Raw genomic sequence first — 27,721 nt, 5'->3', positions numbered from 1 at the left:
AAAAAAAAAAAAAAAACAGGAGCAAAGGCCCTGCATGAGAATGCACATTTGTGGTATTAGCTAGAACCCAATTTATCTGTCTTTTCACTTAGGTTTAGCAACTGAACTTGATCATTATAACATTTCAATTTTAGTTCCAATTGTTGTTGTTTGTTAAGGGCCGTTGAGTTGTCTCTGACTCATAGTTACCTTCTATACAGTATAACTGCCCAGAAACACTGCCTGGTCCTGTGGCAGTCTCACTATCCTTTCTATAGCTGAGCCCATCATTGCAGCCACTGTGTCAATCCACCTTGTTGAAGGCCTTCCCCTCTTTCGCCAACCTTCCACTTTACCAAGCATGATATCCTTTTCCAGAGAGTGGTCCCTTCTGACAACATGACCAAAGTAGGTGAGATGAAGTCTGGCCATTCTTGCTTCCAAGGAGCTTTCTGGCTACACTTCTTCCAGGACAGATTTGTTAGTTCTTTTAGCAGTCCACAGTACTTTCAGTATTCTTCGCCAGTACCACAACTCAAAAGCGTCAACTCTTCTTCAGTCTTCCTTATTCATTCTAGTTAGAGTCATTTACTTTTCCCAGTTGAAGTTGCTTCAATGGGAATGGTGGAAGCAGTGACAAAAGTTAAAGGAAATGATTAAGAAATTGAACACACATGATGAGGTATTGAAAACAGTAAAGAAATGTATACATTTGCTTATGCATTGAAGAATGATTCCTCCATTCCTAATTCAGTAATGCATTGTTTGGTGAGATAGTAATGAATGGCTCTGCCCTGCTCCCACTTGTATTCCAGGAAGCAGAAAGACACTAAGCCAGTAAACCTGTTATTATGTGGTATATCATTAAGTAGCAGTAGTGGTAGGAAGAAAAGTAAAGCAAGATAAAGGTATGGAGGAGTGAGAATCAGAGCAAGAAATTTTTTAATTTTAGAATGATGTCGCTTTAATAGCAATAGAGAGAGATAAAGAGATATCATAAATTTAATAGACTAGCAAAACCAAGAAAGTGGTTAATCTTAGTGGCATGGCAGTGAAACTAAATTGACATTTGTATCACTTTAATTCTAATTCTAGTTAAAGTTAATTTCCCCAATTTTTCCTTCATACATTGCAGGCAGTCTGTGATTTCCGCAACTTATTTTGTAAAGCAGTTGATGTCTTTATGACAACATAGGTGACAGTCATTGTATCACCCATAGTACAGTGATTCTCAAACCCATTGGACCTAATTTCTCTTTTGTATAATAAATATTTTATAACGCCTCTTTTATCATCTTGAGATGAAGTCATGAATAATACAACCTATCTGGAGAAATAATTTCACGAATTCAAGACAGTACATCAAGAAAATAAAGTAATACCAAGAAACATAAGAAAAGTAATTTATTTATTTTTATTTTTAAATTTTTTATTTTAAGGGCTTGTTTTGCATCCAACATTGCATGTACATTTAGTTTCACTCCCCATTTACCATGCCCAGCCCTAACCCAGTGTCCTCCCTCCCTGCCCAGTAACCCTCCCCCGTGCCCCTCATAGTTATGTACTCCTGTTTGTCCTGCATTTCCTCCCTGTGAATGTTGCCCCTCTGGTGCCCCATGATAGATTGCACCAAGGGATGCATTACCATAGACTATGTGGGTGCATCACCCTGGGTTGAGTGATCTGCATGTACATCTTGTTTACTATTGGGCTGAGAGCCAGCCCCTGGGAGTGAGCTTTATTCCAGGTCCAGAATGTATCCCAGTACCATAGTCTTGGGAGTCTCACCAGACTCCATCTAACCAGTAATTCTGGTCATTATTGAGTTTTTGGATTTTGTTCCACGTTTTTCCTCCCACTCTATCCAGGATCTCCAGATTTGATCTTTTCCTGAGTGATTGGCATTGGTAGCTGGGCACCATCTAGTTCTGGTCTTGAGGGCCATCATGTCCTAGGGCTGATTGCTTCCAAATGCCCTTTTTTTTTTTTTTTTTTTGTTCTTCTTTGCTTCTGATGATAGCAGACCATTAGGTGCATCTTGGTTGGTGCTTGAAAGCTTTTAAGGCTTCAGTCGCTACTCACCAATGTAGGATGAGAAATGAGACTTTTATGTGTTTTGTTGTGCCAATTGAGTCTGGTGTCCCCAGTACTATGGTCCTGAGATGGTAGATCCGTTGGGTCTTTCTCCAACAGTGTCTGGGTGTCTGTGAGGGATTACTCTATGTCTGTCTTCTATTGTTTCTGTAAGGATTGCAGGTATTTTGTATCACTGGTATCTGTGCAAGGTTAGCCTTCACTGAATCTATCCTTGGTCTAGAGTATACTCCGGTTAATTGACCCCCACCTGATCCTCTCAGGTGTTTATGTGTTTATTTGTAGCCTGGTGCTTGGTGTTAATGGTAATGCAGTATTGTGGGCACACTGGTTGATATTAGCATCTGTCGTCTATCTCTTATGTGCACAAGTCACTGTCCTCCCTTTTCCTAATGTTATCATGATGGTCACAGACTCTTTCTATACATTTCTCCCCTTACCCACGTCAGCCCCCAAAAGCCCAAAATTAGCCCCCAAAAGCCCAAAATTAATCCCTCTCCTTCCCTTCCTACCCTGGTAACCTACAAAGTGAATTCCCTTTCTCAAGCAAACCCTTCTTTGTTTTTTTACAGTAATGGGCTCATATAGTACTTGTCTTTCTGTGATTGATTTATTTCACTCAGCACAGTGTCTTCTAGGCTCATCCACATTGTGAGATGATTTGCGTATCCCCCATTGTTCCTTAATGTATCATAGTATTCCACTGTGTGCATGTACCATAGTTTGGTTAGCCATCATCCACTGATGGGCATTTAGGTTGTTTGCATCTCTTTGCTATAGTGAACTGTGCTGCGATGAACATAAGTGTACATATGTTTGTGTGCTGTCTCTCACCTCTTTAGGATATATTCCTAGTATTGGAATTGCTGGGTCAAATAGTATTTTTATTTTCAGTTTTTTGAGGTAATGCCATACTGTATACCACAGTGGTTGTACCAGTTTATGATCCCACCAGCAATGCACAAGAATTCCAAACTCTCAGCAACCTCACCAGCATTTGTTATTTTCTGTCCTGTTAAACTTTGCTATTATTGCTGGGGTGAGATCTCGTTGTTTTGATTTGCATCTCTCTAATGACTAATGATCATGAGCAATTTCTCATGTGTTTGTTGGCCGCCAGTATATCATCTTTGGTGAAGTGTCTGTTCAAGCCTTTTGCCCATTTTTGAACTGAGTTGTTTGTCTTTTTGGTGTTGAGGTGTCGAAGTTTTCTATAGATTTTGGAGATAAGTCCTTTATCAGATATGTCATAGGCAAATATTTTCTCCCAATCTGTAGGTTCTCTTTTTACCCATTTGACAAAGTCTTTTCGATGCACATAAGAATTGAATTTTTAAAAGGTCTCAGTCATCTAGCTTCTCTTCTACCTCCTGTGCATTCTGGGTTATGATTGACAGTCTATTTATGCCAACTTGAGTTTGTTTTTGTGTATGAGGTGAGGTATGGGTCTTGTTTCACTTTTCTGCAAGTGGATATCCAGTTTTGCCATTACCATTTGTTAAAGAGGCTGTCTCTTCCCCCATTTAATGGGTTTTGGACCTTTGTCAAAGATCAGCTGTCTATAGATGGATGGGTCTATATCTGGACTTTCAATTCTGTTCCATTGGTCTATCTGTCTATCATTGTACCAACACCATGAAGTTTTGACTACTGTGGCTGTATAGTAGGTTTTTAGATCTGGGAGTGTGAGACCTCCCACTTTGTTCTTCTTCTTCAGAAGTGCTCTGCTTATCTGAGGTCTCTTTCCTTTCCATATGAAGTTAGTAATTGGTTTTTCCATGTCCTTAAAAAATTTTGTTGGTATATGGATTGGAATTGTGTTAAATGTGTAGATTGCTTTAGGTAGTATTGACATTTTCACAATATTGAGTCTACCTGTCTATGAACAGGAGCTCTGGTGGCATAGTGCCTAAGGCATTTGACTGCTAACCAGAAGGCTGGTGGTTCAAACCTACCAGCCACTCCTTGGAAGGAAAGTTGGGCAACCTACTTCCATAGAGATACTGCTTCAGAAACCCGAGGAGAGGTCGCTATGAGTTGGGTCCGACTCGACAGCAGTGTGTGTGTGTGTGTTTGTGTGTGTGTATCCATGAAAAAGGAAGGTTCTTCCATTTATGTAGTGTCCTTATTGTCTCTTGTAGTAGTGTTTTATAGTTTTCTTTGTGTAGGTCTTTTGTGTCTCTAGTAAGGTTTATTCCTGGATATTTTATCTTTTTAGTAGCTATTATAAATGGTATTGTTTCCCTTATTTCTTTATCAGAGGACTGTTTGTTTGTCTAGAGGAATCTTACTGATTTTTGTATGTTGACCTTTTATCCTGCCACTTTGCTGAACTCTCTATTAGTTCCAGTAATTTTTTTGTTGGGTCTCTTGGGTTTTCTATGTACAGGATTATATCATCTGCAAATAGAGATAGTTTTACTTCCTCTTTGCCACTTTGTATGTCTTTTATTTCTCTTTCTTGCATTATTGCCCTGGCCAGGACTTCCAATACAATGTTAAATAGAAGTGGTGATAGAGGGCATCCCTGTCTGGTTCCCATTCATAAGGGAAATGCCTTGAGTCTTTCTCCATTAATAATGATGTTGGCCATTGGCTTTGCATATATGCCTTTTATTATGTTGAGGAATTTCCTTTCTATCCCTATTTTGCTGAGAGTTCTGAACAGGAACGGGTGTTGGATTTTATCAAATGCCTTTTCTGCATCAATTGATATAATCATATGGCTCTTTTGTTTTGTTTATGTGGTGATTTACATTGATTGTTTTTTTTCTGATGTTGAACCACCTTTGCATACCTGGTATGAATCCCACTTGGTCAGGATGTATTATTTTTTTGATATGTTGTTGGATTCTGTCAGCTAGGATTTTGTTGAAGATTTTTGCATCTGTGTTCATGAGAGATATTTATCTGTAGTTTTGCTTTTTAGTGGTGTCTTTCTCTGGTTTTGGTATTAGTGTTAGAAAAGTAATTTATATTATGAAGTAAATACAAAATCACAGAAGATCTAATGGTGCCAGCATCTATATGCAGACTTACCATGGCCACCTCAAGTGCAGACTGAGGCTCAGGCTTGTCTGAACCAGGAACATTGCCATGGTAGCAGGAAAGGAGAGAAATGCTGAGTCATTTATGCACCAGCCTGCAGGTCACTTGTTATTGTGTGTCCCATGGCTACCTCTAACTTCAAGGGATCAGAGGAGTATAATCATTCCATAGGCCTGTGAGAAGGAGAATCAGAAAGCTTTGGTCTAACTGAGGTTGACTTTGGCTTTGCAATTGCCCATATATGTTTGAGCACATGGTGTCCATCAGGACATTGGATGCAACACAGTCCTCTGAGACTGTGACTGCCCCCATGTATTATAGATATGGCTGTGTCACCAATGCCAGTAAAGCTCCCCTGGGCAAAGATGGTGCTGACAAGTTTCCAGGACCCTCTTCATAGGCAGGGTGGCCCTCCTTAAGAACCTCTGCATCAGTCAAGCTAATGGGATTTATTTTTAGGTAATAATTCAAAAAAGGACAGGACTGTTTGTCTGACTTTATTGATATCGAGGTTATTAATAACAGGATAAGATTGGAACCAAACCAAATATCCAACAGAATGGAAATGTTTGATTAACTAAGATTTTTCTAAACAGAAGAAAATTATATAGCCATTAAGCAGATAACTGGATTTCCTGAGTAGTGGAAATAAATGGTTAACACACTCAGCTACTATTGAAAGATTAGAGGTTTGATTCTACCCAGAGCACCTTGGAAGAAAGGCGTGGTGATCTGCTTCCAAAAAATCAGCCATCGACAACTCTATGAAGTATACTTCTATTCTCACACACATGGGAATGTCATGAGTTGGGGTTGACATGATGACAGCTGTTGTTGTTAGTGGTAGAAACAGATAACTAAAATATCTGTTACATATTATGGACTGAACATGTATTTAACACTTTATGTAATCTATGTGAAAGTATATGAAACTGATAGCTATATGAGGATAAATCTATTATTGTCACTTAAAACAACCACCATTGCTTAGCTCATGAGTCTGTAGCTTGGCAATTTGGACTGGGCATACACTGCCTGTTTCTTCTGTTGGCCTGACCTGGGCTTACTTATGCTGTGGCAGTCAGCTGGAGCCTTGATTGGCTGGTTGGTCAGCTCAGTTTTCTAGCAGTTGGTGCTGGCTGTTGGCTAGACCTCTATCTCCAGCAGGCTATCCATGAAAATCTTTAACCAAGTTGGAAAAGCATGCCATATTTGAGCCCCAAATTATAAATCTAAAGCTACTAAGAGAGGGGATAGATGGAGATTGTTTTATGTGTCTGTTTTTATACTGGGAGCTCTGGTGGCATTAGTGCCTAAGCCATTTGACTGCTAACCAGAAGGCTGGCAGTTCAAACCCACCAGCCAGTCCTCAGAAGGAAGGTTAAGCAACCTACCTCCATAGAGATGCTGCCTCAGACACCCAAGAAGGGGTTGCTATGAGTTGGACCCAACTTCGATTTCATACTATTCCTCAAAGGCTTGATTGACCATAGAATGTCAAAAGTAGAGCAGATCAGCCAAGAAGTTTCATCTGAAGTGTCAAATCAGTTGATCCTGGAACTGAGGCTGATCCCAGTCAGGGAAGTCGGCCATGGGAGAGGGATTGAGGGTGTCGGGGTCAGCACCACACATTTGCCTTGGGGAAACTGAAGCCCTTGGAAGGATGGAGTTTCCACATTTTTGAGAAATGACTGACCATGATGAACTCTGTGTACAGGTTGTGGTGCGGGAACTGCTGGCTCAATATTCCAAACAGTCTGAAGAAAGACCGTTTTTTGGCCTACTCCAAAACTGGACTGAGTCCATGGGTGACAAGCTGAGAACCAGGTACGTATTGCTCAGGTTGTCACTGTCACTGACTTTCTGTGTCTTATGAAGCCTGACTTATAGTGCCTTGTCATGCCACAACTCACTCTTGTTTGGATGTTTTAAGTAATATTTGATATATACAAAACTGTATATAAATTATATGTGTAAAATCAATGCCCATGAACCCATCTTAAGAACTAAAACAGGGCTAATATTCTAGAAACTGATGCTCCTTCCTCTCCATGTCCACTGTTCCAAGCACATTACAGTTTTATCTACCTTATGAAGACCTCATGAGGTAGGTACTGTTATGATTTACTTTTCACACAAAAGGAAACAGAGGCACAGAGGTTAGCCATTTTGCCCAAGATAACATGGCTAGTGAGCATCAGAGGTAGGATTTGAATCCAGACAGTCTGGCTTCAGGATCAGTGCTTTGGGTTGTTTTTGTTGATAATTTAGTATTATCTTTGAGCTTTATAAATAAGGCATACTGTATGTGGTATTGTGTAACTTCCTGTTTTGCTCAATGTATTGTTTCTAATATTTATCCAAGTTGTTATGTTAGCTGAAGAGCTGATCTCTTTGCTCATAATATTCTATTATGTGCATATGTCACGATTTATTTATTCTTTCTAATCTCCACTATCAGTGGACATTGAATTGTGTCCAATTTTTTGATATTTTGCACAAAGCTATTACAAACAGTCTGTACATACTTCTTGGGCAACATGTACGAGAGTTTCTACAGGTCTCTCAGACTTGTTTGAAATGACCCAGATTCAAAATTACATCTTTCATCACTGCTGACATCCATAGTTTGCAATCTGTTGTTTGAAAAACACTCCTGTAAGGTATGTACTACCTAGGAGAGGAATTGCTGTTTTGTAGAGTATGCCAAGTTCAGCTTCACTAAACCAAGTCAAACCCACTGCCACTGAGTTGATTCCAATTCATAGCTACCCTGTAGGACAGAGTAGAACTTCCCATAGGGTTTCCACAGCTATAAATCTTTACAGAAGCAGACTGCCTCATCTTTCTCCTGCAGAGTGGCTGATGAGTTTGAGCTGCCGACCTTTTGGTTATCAGCAGAATGCTTTAACCATTACATCACCAGAGCTCCTCTCAACTTTACTAGATAATGCCCAATTATTTTTTCCACGTGGTTGTACAAATTTACACCCCAACCAGCAGAACGTAGCCTGTGGAGCCACAGACTCACCAAAGCTTGGTATTATCAGACTTTTTAATTTTTGTCAATCTGATGTAAAAAATGATATCAGACTGTGATTTTAAACTTCATTCTTCTGATTTCTGTTAAGGTTGAACATATTTTCATATATGTATTTATCATTTGTATTTCAACTTTGAAATTCTTGTTCATGTCTTCTGCCAATTTTTTTTACAGTTTCCTCCCCTTATTTTAGTGATTCTTTATCTTTTATTATTATAGGTGCTGCTACTGTCTTCTCCAAATTTTTGGCTCATCTTATACTTTCTTTGTGGTGTCTTTTGATGAATATAAATTCTTAAATTAGAAATCAATGTATCAATTATTTCTTTCCTATTCAACATTTTCTGTATCTTGTCTACTCTGAGGTCATAAGGTAGAATTTTTCAGTTTGAGAGCTTCATTTTTCACATTTAATTCTTTAATCCATTGGAAATTTGTATCTGTGGTATGAGGAAGGGATCACATTTCATTTTTCTCCCTTAAGGATGGTCAGTTTTTCCAGCACCTGTCAGTTTTATAGAGCCATTTACTAGATTAACTGTACTTTTCTAGTGGTCTTCAATATCTCCTCTGGCATTTAAGTTTCCATATATACATGAATCCATTTATGGGCTGTCTGTTTTGCTCCTGGTGTTTGTATATCTTTGATCCAACACTTGATAGTGACACTAGTTTTATAATAAGTGTTTTTACATTTTCAGGATTATGTTGGCTGGTCTTGGTCCTTTGCTCTGCCATCTAAATTTTAGAATCAGTTTGTCAAATTCTTTAGATAAGACAAAACAAAACAAAACAAAAAATCCTGCTGGGCTTTTCTTTGAAAGCATATTAAATCTATAGTTTGTTTTCAGGAAAATTGACATATTTATAAAACTGAGTCTTCCTCTGTATTTTAAGATTCTAAGCCTCTTCCAGAGTTTTATAATTTTTCCATACAACTCATACATGCTTTTGACAGATTTGTCGTTGTTGTTGTTATGTGCCGTCGAGTTGGACCTGAATCGTAGCAACCCCTCCTTGGGTTTCCAAGGCGGTATCACTACGGAAGTAGATTGCCCAACTTTCCTTCCAAGGAGTGGCTGGTGGGTTTGAACTGCCAGCCTTCTGGTTAGCAGTCAAATGCCTTAGGTGCTATACTACCAGATTTGTCATTAGACATTTTATAATTTTGGATGTATAAATGTGTATTTTGAAAATTATGTTTTTATTATCACTGGCTTAGTGTAAATGCAGCTGACTTTAGTATATAAGTCACATAGCCAGCCATCTTTAAAAATTTTTCTTATGGTGATGTCTATATATTCTTTGTGGTTTTCTCTATACATCTCAAATCATCGTATTTTTCTTTCTTTCTTTCTAATTCGTATTCCTTTTATTCTTTTTTTTGTGTTTTTTTTTTTTTTTTAATCTTAATGTGTGGGTTTAGTACATCTGTTTACATCACATCAGGAAATACATAATAGGTTGTCCCCCTATTGCTGACACTAAGTTTGATACTTGGTCAAGATTGTGAGCTCTAGATTACTCTATTGGAAAAGAACATTTGATTTAAAAGTCAATAGTTTATAATAAGATACTCTCTCACAAGTCTTACTCCTTTCCTATTCCCTCTATCCCATTTTTATCCTGTATTTGGAAGCCCCTTTCTACGAGCTTCTGGATTTATCATGTCAGTGTTTCTTTTTGCAAAAAAAGAATAACAATTGTATGTATTCATTCTTTTTCATCTTCTATTTTATTCAAAAGATAGGATATTATATAGGCTGTTTTGTCCCTTACTTTATTCACTTTGCAGTAATATTCCCCAGTCATTACTCCATATCAATTTATAGAGATTTTCTTTCTTTCTTTTTTTTTTTTTTTGTGGCAACTGCATAGTACTACATTGCATGAAAGCACCATAGATTATTCAAGCAGTCTCTTATGGATGGACATTTGGGTCATTTACAATATGTTGTAACTAATGCTTCAATAAATAAATACTCCCTTGCATATTTTGTTTTGCATTTGTGGAAATATATCTTCAGAATAAGTCCTGGAAGAGTAGGGTCGTTAGACCAAAAGGTAAATGTGATTTATTAGATGCTGCCTAATTTCCTCTTTCTTCTTACTATTATGCTTCCCTCACTTGTTTTTCTGCCTTTCTCCTTTTCTTATGTGAATATTTAGGGCTATTTATCTTCCACATAAACACTGATCAACTGGTTTGTTAGTTTTATACTTTTAGTTCTTATATTCTCATACCATGTTCCACAAATTTTGAGATGTATTTTCTATTATTATTCAATTCTAATTATATTTTTAATTATATGATTTCTTCTTTACTTACTTGTTTTTTGGAAAGTTGTTTGGAGATGTTATGTTTGTGTTTTTGTTATTGACTTCTGGTTGGACTCACCTTTTTTAGAGAATATAACTATATAGTATTGATTCTTTGAATATTGAAATGTACTTATAGCTTGGTACACAGTAAACTTTTGTAAATGTCTGATGTGGGAGGAAAAGGCACTAAATTTCTGTGTGTGTTCAACAAACCAAGCTTGCTAATTGTGATATTCTATATTTTTGTGTGTGTGTCTCTGGGTGATGCAAATGGTTAAGAAATGGACTACAAGCCAAAAAGTTGACAGTTTAAACCTACTGAGAGGCTCCTTATGTGTCTGAAAGGTCACATCTTTGAAAACCCTCTGGAGGAATCCTACTGTGCACACATGGGATCTCCATGGTTTGGAATTGACTTGATAGCAATGAAAAACAACAACATATTTTTTTTTATTATTTTTCATTTGTTAGCCCTACTAAAAATTGAGTAAAGTGTCTTGAAATTTGCCATTCTAATGATGAATTTATCAATTTTTACCTGTAGTTCATTCTTTCTGTAGCTTTAAATGTGGAGATTAGACCATTAGGTACATGACTGTGTAGATCATGTATTTTCCTAATGAATTGGGCTTTTATTTCTTTTTACTTGTATTAAGTGATCCTTTCTCTCTCTCATAATGTTTATCTTAAAGTAAGTTCTACCTGATCTCAAGGAACACCCAGTGCAGGCCAGGAGATAGATATGTATACATACCCAAACCCATTGCCTTCAAGTTGGATCTGACTCACAGCGACCCCTCCTTGGGTTTCTGAGGCAGTATCACTACAGAAGTAGATTGCCCAACCTTCCGTCCAAGGAGTGGCTGGTGGGTTTGAACTGCCAGCCTAAGTTAGCCTTAGGCACTATGCCACCAGACCTCCCATGTAGACATACAGATGACAAAATATTGAAGAGCAAGAAAGTCTACAGAGAGAACCACTGGAATGAAGTGAGAAAATATTCTGGGGATGGGGGTGAGAGGAGTGTGGTCAAGAGAAAAACTTCTGCCAGTGGCTTGTGAAATGACTTGTTATTAGGGCAGCATGAGGATCTCAGTACACTTACACCCTGAGGTGTGTGAGGGAGATGAGAGAGGAAGCAATGAGGGACTAGGAACCAGAGATAGATGCCCTAGGTTCCAGGGGGCCATACCTCCCATTGACTGAAAAACCAAAAAACTTAACCCACTGCCGTCAAGTTGATTCCAACTCATAGTGATCCCCACAGGGTTTCCAAGTCTGTAAATCTTTATGAGAGTAAATTGCCTCATCTTCCTCCCACAGAGCAACTGGTGAGTTTAAACTACTGACCTTCCGGTTAGCAGCCACATTCCTCACCCACTGCACCACCAGAAGGACCATCAAATGCCATTAAATGAAAGGTGTTTTCCCGATGTTGTTCAACTAGCTGAGAGTTAAGGTTTAATGGATTGAAAATAGAGGAGTTAGAAAAATTGATGGATTCAAAGACCTGGCCAAAAAATAATAAAAAGATGATAATAAAACTAATAGTAGTCATAACATTTAACACATTTTGAATGCCAAATACTATTCTATATGCTTAATATTTATTATTTTGTTTAATCCTCACAACAATCTTTTAAGGTAGGTTCTATTCTAGGTCTTTTTTTAGTGTGAGGAAACTGAAGTTCAGAGGTGAGATTAAAACTTGCAGAGTATGGCTTCAGAGCCTTAGCTCTGAGTCTTAACCTTGACTCTGAAGATTAAAAACACAACACATTTGTTACTAAAAATGCCTAGTTCAATTATACCCTAAACTTGGCACTTATTCACTACCTGATGAATAGATCTGAATATGAGGAGAGTGTGGCTGGAAAAATGGGTAGATGGAGGATTTACAGGTGAGTAACGAATATTTTTCAGTAGCCCAATCTAGAGTCGACTCCTGCTTAGAAGGCTGAAACATCTAGAGAACTTGCTTAACTGTAGATAAGGATGGGGCTGGGTGAGTGAGGCAAGGAGCTCCAGGGTCCTTGTTTCCTGGAGGGGTTGTTAGAGAGAGCAGAGAAAGAAGAAGCAGTCAGATAATGCATCTTCCTTGAAGAGAGCAGCTGCAGTGATGAATGAGCTCAGCAGGCTTTTTCCCCCAGAGAAAGAATGGTACCAGCTGTGTGACTCCTGTTGGGCCTCCAATGAGCAGCATTATTGGCCTCCTTTCTTAGCTTTAGGGTAGTACTGTGGACCCCAGGGTCACTGCTAGGAACAAGGATGCACTGTGGACTTCCCCACAAGAATTAGTTCCATCTTTTCAGGAAACTTCCTACCAAAGTCATCTTTCCTTTTATTTCTCTTCTGGAGAAGAAAGCAGGGCTTTCTACCATTTTGAAAGCCTGACAGACTCTCATCCACATGCAAATCTATATTTCTAGCAAATTTTCCAGAATTTGAGATGTGCCAAAGGCAGTATTCCAATGGTAAATATTTAGAAAGTTCCAGTCCATTTATTTTTGTCTCGGTTATTAACCTTAAAAACAGTGCACATCTCTCTCACACACATACAGACTTTACTGATTCATTTGGTCTATGTTTATTCACATAAGCCCCCAAACCACATTTAATCTGATTTTCATATTAAAAGGCCTTTCTTATCCAGCATGTCCTCAGCACACACTGCATACTGGGTGCTTTTCTAAACACAGGTGATGTGGCAGTAACCATGGGCTCTTGGCCACCAAGGAGCTTATACCCTAGTGAACAGTTAAACACCAGTTGTATTGACAACCCCCAAGGGAGGTATCTATGAGCAGGTGGACTTGAGAAAAGATGGGCCAAGAACTTCCTGATACCCTGAAATCCCTTCAAGTAGGTGGTCACTTGTCTGCTCACTATGAAGTTACCCTTCCTTTGGATGTTGGGAGGAGTCAGTCATGGAGTCATTGTTTGAGAAGACTCTAGACCAGGTGAGGCCAGACAGGTCTTGGCAAAGAGCACTGAGGGAAGTGGCTCTGAGATGAGGGTCTATCTGGCTCCAGAAAAAATTTCATTCTGCCTTTTTTTATTCAAGTGAGTTCTGCCTTTGTTCCGCTCCCCTGCTAAGGAACACACATTGCTCTCATCTGCCCAGATACCTTAGCAAGCTGTGTGAGCTGAAGAATATTGAGAATCTGCATTACACTTTTCATATGATATTATGAAAATTTTCAAACATCCAGCAGAGTTGAAAGAATTTTACAGTGAACATTCATATACCCACTATCTAAATTCTACCATTAGCATTTTACTATACTTGATTTATCACATATCTGTCCATGAATCACTCCGTCCACTCATCAATTATCTTTTTGATGAATTTCAAAGTAAACTGCAGACATCAGCATACTTCTCTCTTAATACTTCAACATGGACATTATTAACTAGAGTTGAGTATTTCATTAGTTTTATTCTTTTTCTGTAAAATTTGCATACAATGGAATGTACAGATTTTCCGTATATATTCACTGAGTTATGAAAATGTTTACACCTGTGCAATTCAAACTTTTATCAAGATACAGGTTGTTATACTCCAAAAAGTTCCCCCATGCCTCTTTCTAGTCAACCCTACCAGCACCTTTCAAGACATACCACTATTCTTGATATTTTTTTCCACCATAGATTGGTTTTACCTGTTGAAGTATTTTGTATACATATAACCATACAGTATGTACCTTATTTGTGGCTAGATTATTAAGTTGTTGACAGACAGAATAAAACACTGTCTGGTCTTATGCCATCCTCATGATCATTGCTGTGCTTGAGCCCATTATTTCAGCCATTGTGTCAATCCATCTCATTACGAGTCTTCCACTTTTGTGCTGACCCTCTACTTTACCAAGAATGATGTCCTTCTTCAGCAACTGTTCCCTCCTGATAACATGCCCAAAGTATGTGAGACAAAGTCTTGCCATCCTGACTTCTAAGGAGAATTTTGGCTGTACTTCTACTGAAACAGATTAGTTCATTCTTCTGTCAGTCCATGGTTTATTCAATATTCTTCACCACCACTATAATGCAAAGGAATTGATTCTTCCTCAGTCTTCCTTATTCATTGTGTAGCTTTCACATGTAAATAAGACTGCTGATAACACCAGGTTTGGGTCAGGCACACCTTAGTCTTCCAAGTGACATCTTTATTTTGGAACACTTTAAAGAGGTCTGCAGTAGCTTTGCCGATGAAATACATTGTTTGATTTCTTGACTGTTTTTTCTATGGAGATTAACTGTGGAACCAAGTAAAATGAAATCCTTGACAGCTTCAGACTTTTTTCCATTTGTCTTGATATTGCTTATTGGCCCAATTGTGAGGATTTTTATTTCCTTTATATTGAGGTGTAATCCTTACCGAAGACTGTATTCTTTGTTCTTCTTCAGTAAGTGCTTAAAGTCTTCTTAGCTTTCAGCAGGCAAGGTTGTGTCATCTGCATATTGCAAGTTGTTAATGGTTCTTCCTCCAATCCTGATACTGCATTCTTCTTCATATAGTCAGCTTCTCAGATTATTTGCTCACCAAACAAATTGAATAAGTGTGGTCAAAGAATACAACCCTGTCTCAGACCTTTCCTGATTTTAAACTATGCAGTATTTCCTTGTTCTGTTCAAATGGCTGCCTCTTGGTCTATGTCCAAGTTCCACATGAGTACAGTTAAGTGTTCTGGAATTCCCATTCTTTACATAATTTGTTCTGATGCATTCAGTTGAATGCCTTTGCATAGTAAATAAAACATAGATAAAAATCTTTCTGGTATTCTCTGCTTTCAGCCAAGATCCATCTTATATCAGCAATGATATCCCTTGTTCCACATCCTCTTCTGAATCTGTGTTGAATTTCTGGAAGTTTCCTGTTGATGTACTGCTGCAACCATTTTTAAATTATCTTCAGCAAAATTTTACTTGTGTATGATATAAATGATATTGTTTGATAATTTCTGCATTCTAATGGGTTATTAAGTTAACCCATAAGTTTTTGAGATTAAGTCATTTTGCGTGTTTTAGTTTGTTCATTTTTATTGCTGGGTAGTATTCTATTTTATGGGCATACTATAATTTGTTTTCTATATTCCTAAGGCATTTGACTGCTAATCAGAAGGCTGGCAGTTCAAACCCACCAGTCAGTCCTTGGAAGGGAGGTTGGGCAATCTACTTCCATAGTGATATTGCCTTAGAAACCCAAAGAAAGGTTGCTATGAGTTGGATCCGACTCGATGGCAATGAGTTTGGTTTTGGTTTTATATGTGGATTAAAAAAGAAAGAAAAAAAATCTATTGCTATCCTGTAGATTCCGACTCATAGTGACCCTACAAACTCACTGCCCTGAGTCAGATCCGATTCATAGCGACCCCGTCTTGGGTTTCTGGGGCAGTATCTCTATGGAAGTAGATTGCCCAATCTTCCTTCCTAGTAGAATTGTCCCATAGGATTTGTAAGGCTGTAAATCTTTATGGAAGCTGATTGCCACATCTTTCTACCATGGAACGGCTGGTGGATTCAAACCACCAACCTTTCAGTTAGCAACTGAGTGCTTAACTACTGTGCCACCAGTTTTTGTTAGGTGCTGTTGAGTCATCTCTGACTCATAGCAACCCTGTGCATAACAGAATGAAATACCGCCCAGTCCTGCACAAGCTCCACGATCTTTGCTATATTTGAGCCCATTGCTCCGCCACTGTATCAATCCATCTCGTTGAGGGCCTTCCCCTCTTTCATTGACCCTCCACCTTACCAAGAATGACATCCTTCTCCAGGAAATGGTCCCTTCTGACAACATGACCAAAGTAGGTGAGACGAAGTCTGGCCATTCTCGCCTCCAAGGAGCATTCTGGCTGCACTTCCTCCAGGACAGATCTGTTAGTTCTTTCAGCAGTCCATGGTATTCTCAGCATTCTTTGCCAAGACAAAGAGTCACCAGGGCTCCTCTATATATGGATAGACACCTGGAATGTTTACAGTTTTTCACTCTCATGCATAGAACAGTTATGGACATTCTTATACAATCCTTTTTTGTGAATGTATGTTTTTGTTTCTCAGGAAAATAGTAAAAGTAGAATTGCTGGGTCATAGGGTATGTGTTTATTTAAGCTTCATGAGAAACTGTGAGAACTTTTTCCAATGTGGCTTCATTATTTTACATTCTCATCAACAAGTATGAAAGTTCTGGTTGCTGCACAACTTTACCAGGATTTGGGGTTTTGAATGTATTTAATTTCAGTCATGCTGGTTAATGTATGGTGCTACTTCTTTGGGGTTTGCATTTGTCTTTGTCTGGCAGCCTATGATGTGTGTTTTAATTTAATCTAAATTTTCATTTTAGAGTCATATTGATCTTTTTGTAATACAAAAAAATTGCAAGGAGGTTGGTTCCCTTTAGCAATAGTCCACATTTTAAGTGTTTGTACTATCTTCTGCCTTGGGTAAGTTCCTAGAGCTCCCTCAGTGTGCTTGTGCTCAACATGTGAATCATCACAGTACTGGTAGTGAGCTCTACTTCCTGGAGCATGCACAGTTCATAACTTCAGGTGGACAAACAGCTTTTTATAACACACATCCCAAGAAAGGTAGTCTCCCATAATAAAGTCTTCGGGTTTCATAGTGACAATCCCCGGAATGATTAAAACATACTTTTGAATATAGTTATACTATACTTTCTTAGTATAGTTAAACATCTTAACAAAGTTCTTTGTTAAGTAGACTGAGGCAGCAACTCAACTTTCCAAGTCCAGATTCAGAGTAATAATGATATAATTTAATTGTCTTAGTGATTGACATGTAATTATCCACTAACCTCCCATCTTCTCTGCTCAAAAGAAGAGCAGTTGTTAATACAGCACATGACATTCCCAAAAGCACTGCTACTTAAGTTTCTCTTTTGGCCTCTGATTAAATGATAATACTTGTATACTTTTAAGGAGCTCTGCTGGTGCAGTGGTTAAGGCATTTGGCTACTAAAAGGTCCATAGTTCAAACCCACTAACCACTTTGTGGTAGAAAGATGAGGTAGTCTGCTTCCGTAAAGATTTACAGCCTTGGAGACCTTATTGGGGTCACTATGAGTCAGAATCAACTTGATGGTTATGAGTTTGGCCTTTCTGTTTTTTGTGTGCTTTTAATATTAATTAATAGAAATCTTAGTTATTTGAGTCTTCAATATCTTATTTCTCCAGGACATGGGGGTAGAGAAGAGGCTCTTGTGGTGCAATGCCTAAGGCATTTGAATGCTAACCAAAAAGTTGATGGTTTAAACCCACCAGCTGCTCCACTGAAGGAACATGGGGCAATCAACTTCTGTGAAGATGTACTACCTCATAAGCCCAATGGCAGGAGCTCTGGTAGCACAGTGCCTAAGGTACTTGACTGCTAACCAGAAGGCTGGCAGTTCAAACCCACCAGCCACTCCTTGGAAGGAAGTTTGGGCAATCCTACTTCTGTAGTGATACTGCCTCGGAAACTCAAGGAGGGGTCGCTATGAGTCGGGGCCGACTCAACGGCACATAATAGCAACAACAACAAGCCCAACAGAGGTTGCTATGAGTCTGAATTGACTCTATGGCAGTGGGTTTGGTTTTGGTTTTGGGGGTGGGTAGCAAAGAGGTGACTGCACTGTTGAAAACCCTAAGTTGTGTATTAACCCTTTAGTTGTTGTCTTAGTCAGGTGTCTCTAAAGAAGCAGAAAGAGAGAGAGAGAGATTTCTTTTAAGAAATTGGCCCCTGCAGTTGTAGGGAGCTGGCAGGTACTAAATCTGGTCATCTCTAGCAATGAGCTAGAGATTCTAAGTCCCAAAGTCAGACAAGGGGAAGAGTTCTGGCAAAATTCATAGCCTAGAGGCAGAACACATGCTAGGGAAGCTGTCTTTTTGCTTTTAAGTCCTTCATCTGATAGGGTGAGACCCACCCACCCACATTATGAAGGGTTATCAACTCAAAGTGACTCTGTGTTCTATAGGACAAAACATTTCCTGATCCTGCATCATCCTCACAATCTTTGCTATGCTTGAGCCCATTGTTGCAGCCACTGTGTCAGTCCATCTCATTGAGAGTCCCCTTTTTTGCTGGTCCTCTGCTTTACCAAGCATGATATCCTTCTCCAGGGACTGGTCCCTCCTGAAAACATGACTGAAGTATGAGAGATGAAATCTGGCCATTCTTGTTTCTAAGGAGCAATCTGGCTGTCCTTCTTCCAAGACAGATTTATTTGTTCTTTTGGTAGTCCATAGTATATTCAGGATTCTTTGCCAAAACCACAATTCAAATGCATCAGTTCTGTGGTTTTCCTGATTCGTTGTCCAGCTTATGAAGGATCTGCTTTAATTAAGACCAGCTGATGTAATCACATGTAACTATTTAATGACACGTCTTAGTGTTTGACCAAATAACTGGGCACAATAGCCTAGATAATTGGACACATAAAATTAACCATCACAGTTATTTATCTAGATTCTAAAGACAGAAGTTTCATGAGGGACAACATTGATACAAAAGGCAGAGTAACATGATGGCATGTAGGACTTGAAGGGAGGCGTGAGGGTTTGCAGTCTGTTTATGCATAAGTCTCTTAAGTCCCCTCTGCCTCAGTTTCTTCACTTGCCAAATGGGGATGACAGAAATTCCTACCTGCTGAAGAAAATCATCATGTCTGTGGCCTGCTGCACCCTGTGTTTGTCCCATCCTTCTTACTGTCCCTTGGGGCTCTTTTTCCGTTAAATACTGGTGTACCCTAAAACAAAACCCAAGAATTACCATGTTCTGCCTGTGTGTAGTTGGGCAAGTTACTAAACTTGATAAGCTTTGGTTTCTTAAACTATGTTGTTGTTGTTGTTAGGTGCCGTCGAGTTGGCTCTGATGCATAGCGACCCTGTGTACAACAGAATGAACCACTGCCCAGTCCTGTGCCAGCCTCCCAATCCTTGCTATACCAGAGCCCATCGTTGCAGCCACCATCTCATTCCATATTGTTAAGGACCTTTCCCTTTCTCATTGACCCTCCACTTTACCAAACATGATCTCCTTCTCTAGGAAATGGTCCCTTCTAACAATATGACCCAAGTAGGTGAGACAAAGTCTATCCATCCTCACTTTCAAGGAGCATGCCGGCTGCACTTCTTCCAGGGCAGATTTGTTCATTCTTTTGGCAGTCCTCGGTATTTTCAGCATTCTTCACCACCACCACAATTCAAAAACATCAACTCTTCTTCAGTCTTCCTTGTTCATTGTCCAACTCACACACATATGAGGTGACTGAAAATACCATGGCTTGGGTTAGGTGCACCTTGGTCTTCAAGGAGATTTCTTTGCTGTAAGCTGGGATAAATATAGTATCTATATTATAGAATTGTTGAGATCATTAAATCATTCACCAGATGCACTTAGCTCCAAAACGCAAAACCAAACCCTCTACCATTGAGTTGACTCTGACTCATAGTGACTTTATAGGACAGAAAAGAACCACCCCTTTGGGTTTCCAAGGCTGTAAATCTTTATGGATTTCCATATTAATGACTGCCTCATCTTTCTTCCATGGTGCAGCTGATGGGTTTGACCTGCTGATGTATTGGTTAGCAGCTGAATGCCTTAGCCACTGTACAACCTGAGCTCCCACAGTTGCTGATATATAATTTAATAAATATTATTTCCTGATATATATTTAATAAATATTACTCATTGAAAGATACTTTGTAATAGATATATTCAGTAGTTAATATTCAGTTCAAAAAATATTTGAAATAAATGTCCAACAATGGTTAATTATTATGAACCACTTGATAGAATTTATATAGCTGTTAATGAAGCAAAACTGTAAAATATTGAGAACTACCCAGAATAGTAAATAGAAAAAGCTGAAAACCATGTAGAGCAAACTAGAAAAGTACTAAAAAGATGTACACATACAACAAGTGTGAGATGGGTGGGGACAGTGCGTGTATTTACACTACTCTTCTATTGAAAGAACATTCTTTTTTTTTTAATTTTTTAAAACTGTGGTCAATATATACATAACATATTTACAAAAAAAAAAAAAAAAAAAAAAAATCACTGTCCTCAAAGTGATTCTGACTCATAGCAACCCCCAATGGATTTCTAAGGCTGCACTTTACAGAAGCAGACTGCCTCATCTTTCTTCTGCAGAGTGGTTGGCGGCTTCAAACCACTAATCTTTTGGTTAGCAAACAAATGCCTTAACCACTACACCACCGGAGCTCTTTACCATACTTACAATAGGCAAGTGTATAAAGACCTAAGTTTATCAGTAGTTACCAAGGATGAGGGAGAGGGAGGGAACAAAAGGGACTCATTGCTTAGGGAACACTAAGCTTTTGTGGAGATTAATGGAAATATTTGGAAATGAATGTGATGATGGTTGAATAACAAGATGAATTTGATTAATGACACTGAATTAGAAGAAAATTCTTTTTGAAAATAACAAATAAATGTCTTTATTTCAAATGAAATTCTTGAATGAGGCCAAAATACTGATGATGATTACTGTGTTTTTCCTTCAGTTTTCTGGCAGTTAACATGGACACAGTTGGTAAACTCGCCTTTTTGTTGAAAGCAGTGAATTTTCGTGAAAGGGTTCTTCAGCGGGGTTTGGTGACCAGGATTTATTATAAGGTAAAAATGCATTTGTGTTATATTTTTCCTTTTGACATGTGTATAAGGCATGTTACTATGTTCTGGTTAGTGAACTATCTCCTAAATATACTAGAGGAGAACCAGGTTAGTTACAAGCTGCTGAGAATGACTAGAGTTCCTACAGTCCATTTCACATGACAGCTTTCCTGCTTTGGAGGCCAGAGTGCTATTGTTAACCTCCTTTACATCATCCTCTTTTGGAATTCTACCCACACTATCATTTGTTTGCTCTGGGAGTTGATGAGTTTGAGTCCTTATTGAAGTTGAAAATTCATTGTTCTATATGTATAATCAATATATTCTTCTCTAGGAAAAAAAAAGTGCAATAAGCATATATAAAAATTAATCAATGGATCACCCTGAAAGATACTCTTCCTATTTTTTATTAAGATACCCATAAAGATCTGCAAAAATGTATAACCTTCTATAACCACTGATGGAAATTTAGAGAGAATTTCTGCCAAGTTCAGTGTTAGTCAGGGTGGTTTGAAGACACATACCTTGCCCAAGCAAGATGCTAAGAGAAGGCTTTACTTATTCCACCATCTGCCCAGGCTCAGAGGCTCAGGGATACTATAACCTGAAACCAGAGCACTGTCCTCCCTCTACATGGGAATTAAGATCTGAGGGGACCAGAATTGGGGCCCAATATACTTTCCCCCTTCACTTCTCTTTGTATATCAAGTCCAAGATTGTATCTCCCAGTACAATACACAGTGGGTGAAAAGGACCAGAAGTTTGTGTAGTCCGAGGAATATAGCAATGAAAAACAAATCAGAAAGCATGTTATCAGAGGACTTGAAGACATGCCAGTGCTGTTCCGTTAAGTGTACCTGTACCATGTGTGGCGTAGTACTTAAGGCACTTGACTGCTAACCAGAAGACTGGTTCAAACCCCCCAGCCACTCCTCGGAAGGAAGACTGGGCAATCTACTTCCATAGAGATACAACCTTGGAAACCCAAGGAAGGGTCACTATGAGTTACAATCAACTCGATGGCAGTGAGTTTGGTTTTTTTTTTTCTTTTTGGACACCATGTGTGAGATAACTGTTTAAAGAGTTTTCACTGCCAATTGCTGCTTGATTTGAGGATTTCTCTAGAGATTACTACATAAAATCTGCTTCCTATTAATTGTGATATCCTCTTTATCTCTGTCTAATTTGACTTAGCACAAGACTCCTCTCCCTGGTCCCCAGAGGATCAGTGATTTGATGTTGGACTGCACTGATCTGGTAATTACTTGCAAACAACATTTCCATTACAATATGTTCTCTAAATTCAATCCACAATAAACTATGGAGAGACAGCTTCTGAGCCATTCCAATTTAGAAGGCCATAAATCGCTCCAGCTCCGACCTCTAGAAGGTAGAGGATTCAATTAAAAATAGCCTGTAACATGAAATGAAAAGAAGTTTCAAATCTCCTAGTAAAGCATAGACTGTCATGGATTAGAAACAAACCTAATTATATATACTCTATATAAAAACACATCTAATTATATATATTTTATAGAGGAATCTCATTATATATGTTGATATCTACTTATACACATCAAAACAAAAAGTGATATGAAAAACAAAAAGATAAGGAGAAGAAGATGAGTAAAAATACATATCAAGAAACAGCAAGATATTTTGAGATATCTTTCAGAAAGTTGGCAATGTTAATCTTTTAAAAAGTAGCATTGAAAAGCATTAATGTAAACACAGTACAAAGCCAAATGGATGATACCATATCATGAGTTTTATGTACCAAAGAACATAGCATCTGTGATAACCACCTTCCAAGACAGCCCCCCGAAATCCCTGCTTCTTGATATTTACATGCCTGTTTAGTCCCCACCACATTTTACCAGGGTTTGTCTATGTAACTTACAGCAGAAGTAATGATATGTCACTTCTGTGGTTAGAGTATTCAAAACACCCGCGACTTCCTTCTTGGTCATTCTGTTGCTCCTGCTCTCTCTTCTGGATCTCTCACTCTCGGAAAGGCCATGTCATGAGCATGCCCTATGGAGAGGCCCATGTGGCAAGGAACTGCAGCCTCCTGCTAAAACCATTTGCGTGAGTTTGGAAGTATATCCTCCAGCCTCAATCAAGTCTTCAGAGACTGCGGGGCAGGGGAAGTGAACAGCTTACTGCAACCTTGTAAGAGACTCTGAGCCAGAACTCTCGTACCGACTTCCTGGCCTTCGGAAACTACATGAGATAATAAATTTCTGTTGTTTTCATCTGCTAACTTTGTGGGTATTTCTTACATAGCAATAGATAACTAATGTAGATTTTGATATCTAGAAGTGGAATGCTGATGAAACAAAAACCAAAAATGTGGATGTGATTTGGAACCTGGCAGTGAGCTTTGAGAAGAGCATTAATGAAAACCTAAATGCCTCGAAGAAATTGTTAATAGTAGCCTCATGGTCTTTCATAAGGTTTTGGGTGAAGACTTGCAGGAAAGTGAGATAAATGTGATTGGAAACTGAAGAAGGGGATTCTTGTTATGTGGTGGCAAAAAGTTTAGTAACACTGTTGTCTGCAGTTATAGGAAAAGTAGAAATTTACCCAATGAACAGTGTGATTTAGTAAAGAGATTTCTACCAGAGTGTTGCAAGTGTTGCCTACCTTCTCATTGCTGCTTATAGTAAAATGCAAGGGGAGAGAGAAAGAAGCTAAAGGAAAGAAGTAGAACTTGACTTGGTTTTGAAGATTCCCAAGTTCTCCAGATGTAAAACCATGCTAAGCTTAAGAAATTACACACTCAGAAATGTGTGGTCTGAGGATAAAACCCAGAGTATAACTATAAAATCTAAAGGAACTAAGAAAGATCAAAGTTGGGACTTTAGTCAAATAAAATGCCTCATAGATTCTCTCAAACTATAGGAATTCCAGAAAGTTTAAGGGCATTTTTCAGCTTTCTTAGCATTGCAGGGTCTATTTCAAAGAGGTTTGTGGATGTGGCTTTTGTCTGGTTGACTAAACTCAAAAAAAAAAAAAAGAATTGTGGAATATCCGAACTATTTTAAAGATAGTTATATAACCCATCAGTCAAATATTTTCAGCTTAGGCTAAAAGGTATAGAAATAGTACAAAATGAAAAGAGCCTTTGAGTCACCCAGCTTCTACAAACAAGAAGCTGGCTGAGAAAACTGCAAACATGTGCTACCTCTCCTGAAAACGGACGAGTGCCTTAGAGGACAGAACCAAGAGCCTAGAAGGCAGAGGCAAGAACCATGGAGAAGAATGACTCCTGAGCAGGAATATGCTTGATTCCTAACCAAAGAACTTCTGACATTTGCCCAAATGTATTTCAGAATTGCTCGGGACCACTGACTCCTGTGCTTCTCCAATTTTCCTCCTTTTTGAACAGGTTCCTGGCCTACCATTGTGTTTTGGGTATATAGAAGACAGATACCTTGTCTCTTCAGTTCATAGGCTTTCAAATTGAGGGGAACTGTACTTAAGGAAAGAAGCCCTGGTGGTGCAGTGGTTAAAAAGTGGTTGGTTGCTAACTAAAAGGTGAGCAATTCAAACTCACTAGCTACTCTGTAGGAGGCACTCTGGTGGCGTAGTGCCTAAGGCATTTGACTGATAACCAGAAGGATGGCGGTTCAAACCCACCAGCCACTCCTCAGAAGGAAGATGGGGCAATCTACTTCCGTAGTAATACTGCCTCGGACACCCATGGAGGGGTCACTATGAGTTGAAATCGACTTTACAGCATATAACAACAACAGCTACTCTGTAGGAGAAAAATAAAGCAGTCTGCTTCCATAAATATTTGTTGCCTTGAAAACCCTGTGGGGGCAGTTTTACTCTGTCCTATAGGGTCACTATGAGTCAGAATCCACTCAATGGGTATGTTTTTTTGTTTATTTGATACTTAAGTAATGATACCTGAGGAACCTTATCTTCATCTGACCTCATTTAGTACATTGAGCCGATGCTATAATGGGATGAAATGTTTGGTGAATGTTTGGAGGGGATGAGTATGTTTTTGGAAAAAGGTGAATAATTGAGGGCCAGATGATGAACTTTGATAACCAACCTCTAAGATGACCTTCAATGAGTCATTTCTGGCATTCACACCTTTATGTAGTTCCCCACCCCCCGGTTAACAAGATTGTTTTGTGTGACCAATAGAATGCAACAGATGTGATGGTATGTTTATTCTGAGATTAGATTATAAAAGACACTGTGGTTTCCATCTTGGTTAGTCTATCAGTCTCTCTCTCTCTATCTCTCTCTCTCAGATCACTTACTCTGGGGAAAGCCATGTCATGAGCAGCTCACATGGCAAGGAACTGAAATGTCTTTCCAACATCTATATGAATGGCCTTAAGTCATATCCTTCATCCCTAGATTGAGAGAGCCTGAGTCAGATGCACCCAGCTAAAATGTACCCATATTTTAAACACAAAAATGACCACAGTAACTGGTCAGGTAGAGATTGGTGGAACCCCTGAGACTGTGGCTCCAGGTTATCCTTTGGCCCTGGAACTGTACTCACTTCCTTGGATTAATTCTCAGCCAAACAGTAGAAAGGCCTGCAAACAGAACACCTATCCCAGGGAGATACACCCCTTAGATCATCAGAAAGGCAGCATTTGCATAGAGGGAAAACTGGGCAGACAGGAAGCACAGATAAAAAGGATTCAGGGAAGGAGCACAGGGAGGAGATGGGAGGGGAGCTCTTTATTGTTGGGTTTGTAATTGGGACCGTGCAACCAAATGTGCATGAACTGTTGAGAGTAAAACAAATCTTTTTTGCAAATTTGCACCCAAGTCACAATAAAAAAATAAAAAAAAGAAGCTAATTAGGCCATATTTATCAAAATTACAAAGACATATGCCAGTAGGCCCTATCTATCAAAATTATAACAGCACATACTTATTTTGCACATGTGCAAAATGATAATTGTTTAAAGATACTCCTTGCAGCAGTTTGTGGTAGAAAAAAATGGAAGCAATTGAGTATCTGTCAACAATGGACTGTTTAAATAATTTATGGACCAATTTGCTCAGTACACTTTCACACAAATCACAATAAAAAGTTAAAAAATAAAAAAAAAAATAAAATGTCCCCAGATTTTAACCCTCAGAGACTGTGGGAGATAATGAAAGGTTGTTGTTTTAAGATGCTAAATTTGGAGATAATTTGTTGCACAGCAATGGATAACTAATACAACATCTGAGAGAAAAATTGTCAATAATATGGCATTGATACACACATGCTTTTTTGAAACAAAATATAAATGGGGCATTGTAATCTTTTGTAACCAATATTTCCATTAATAATATAGATGGCAATCTTTCTATGCCAATAATAAATGATTGCACATTCTGAGGCTTCTGGTTTTGGGGTTATTATAGACAGTGCCAGAATAAATACTCTTAACAGTGACAGGGTGTGTTTTTAGGCTTTAAATATTGCCAAAATGTTCTCTAGAAACGTTGAACAAATTGTATTACCCTAGCACTGTATCAGGTTGTACATTTCTCCATACTCATTTTGCTAATGCCATTTCTCCAACTCTCTTAACTTTTTATCTTCAGGATTTGGGAGTCTATCATCTTCATTTTATATTTTTATTTTACTGTCATTAGAAGTAGATCTACTGTATAATACCTAGTTTTAATTGTTTTCAGCAAGGCATTAGATGCTCCCAATACTTAGTCAATATCAGAACTATTTTCTGCTTATACTTGTTCTCTGCTTGAGAACAAATTGTTCATTTTTTCCTATGTGTTTATTTTCTGATTCAGGAGAGAAGAAAACCTTTGTGCACATGTGAGTGTGTGGTTTTCTTTTCTTTTCTTTTCTTTTTTTTAGCATAGCACGTGGTAAAAAAAAAAATTATAAGGGTTTTAGAATTAGACAATTAGATTTTAGCACTTCTGAGTCTTGGCTTCCACATCTATGAGTCTAGGATAATGAAAATAATTACCACACAAGGTTTTTGCAAGGATGGATAAGACGAGGTAAAAAAAAAAAAAAAGCCTTGCACTCATGTTGATTATATTAGTTACTACCAGTAATATTAATCATTTTTATGGCCAACTCAATTAATTATTCATTAAGTACATACTGTGTTCTACACCTAGCATGAGAAACCCACAGAAATTATTAAAATGTACCCCTGCCTTGGAGGAACTTAAACTCTAGGTGGCAAAAGGATAAGTCCTTATCTAGTTTTAATCCCACACAAAATAAAATGTGCTTAATTAAGTAAAACTTTCTTCAGAGAAAAGAATATTGACTTCTTTTATATTTTCATTTGTATTTTTGGCCCAGCTATTTGCTCAACTAGCTGTATGTTGGCTCATGTCTACCTGGATTAATGTGTGTATCTTGAAATAAAATGATTCTGGTCAGTAATTTGAACATCTGATCCAGAGTTTTGACAATAGTCTTTGGATGGTGTCTATAAAGAGGGTGATTTTCATTAGAATGCCAGGATCCTACAAAAATAGCTCTATGATTTGATCATTAAATAAAAGAGGCAAAAACATGTCTGGGTTTCAGAAATCTGTTCTCTTCTCAGCTTTTCAATATTGCTCTTTAATTTTCCAGAAAAG

The 27,721-nt window shown here is 38.4% G+C and overlaps 1 protein-coding gene across 1 annotated transcript in view; it reads left to right on the top strand.

Annotated features, from left to right (window-relative positions):
• Window positions 1-27,721, top strand: part of ACOXL (acyl-CoA oxidase like) — a 613,336-nt gene that overhangs the window by 397,944 nt on the left and 187,671 nt on the right. Inside the window, exons 12-13 of the mRNA XM_007959419.2 lie at window positions 6,839-6,948; window positions 21,013-21,124. Of these exons, the coding sequence (XP_007957610.2) occupies window positions 6,839-6,948; window positions 21,013-21,124 (222 nt within the window). The remainder of the gene's footprint in view (window positions 1-6,838; window positions 6,949-21,012; window positions 21,125-27,721) is intronic.

This window comes from Orycteropus afer, unplaced genomic scaffold (genome assembly GCF_000298275.1).
Source record: "Orycteropus afer afer isolate SDZICR_OR568_19922 unplaced genomic scaffold, OryAfe1.0 scaffold00017, whole genome shotgun sequence".
NCBI classification, from domain to species: Eukaryota; Metazoa; Chordata; class Mammalia; order Tubulidentata; family Orycteropodidae; genus Orycteropus; species Orycteropus afer.
Note: the sequence above shows the minus strand (reverse complement) of the source record. Positions and strands in the feature narration are given on the sequence as shown.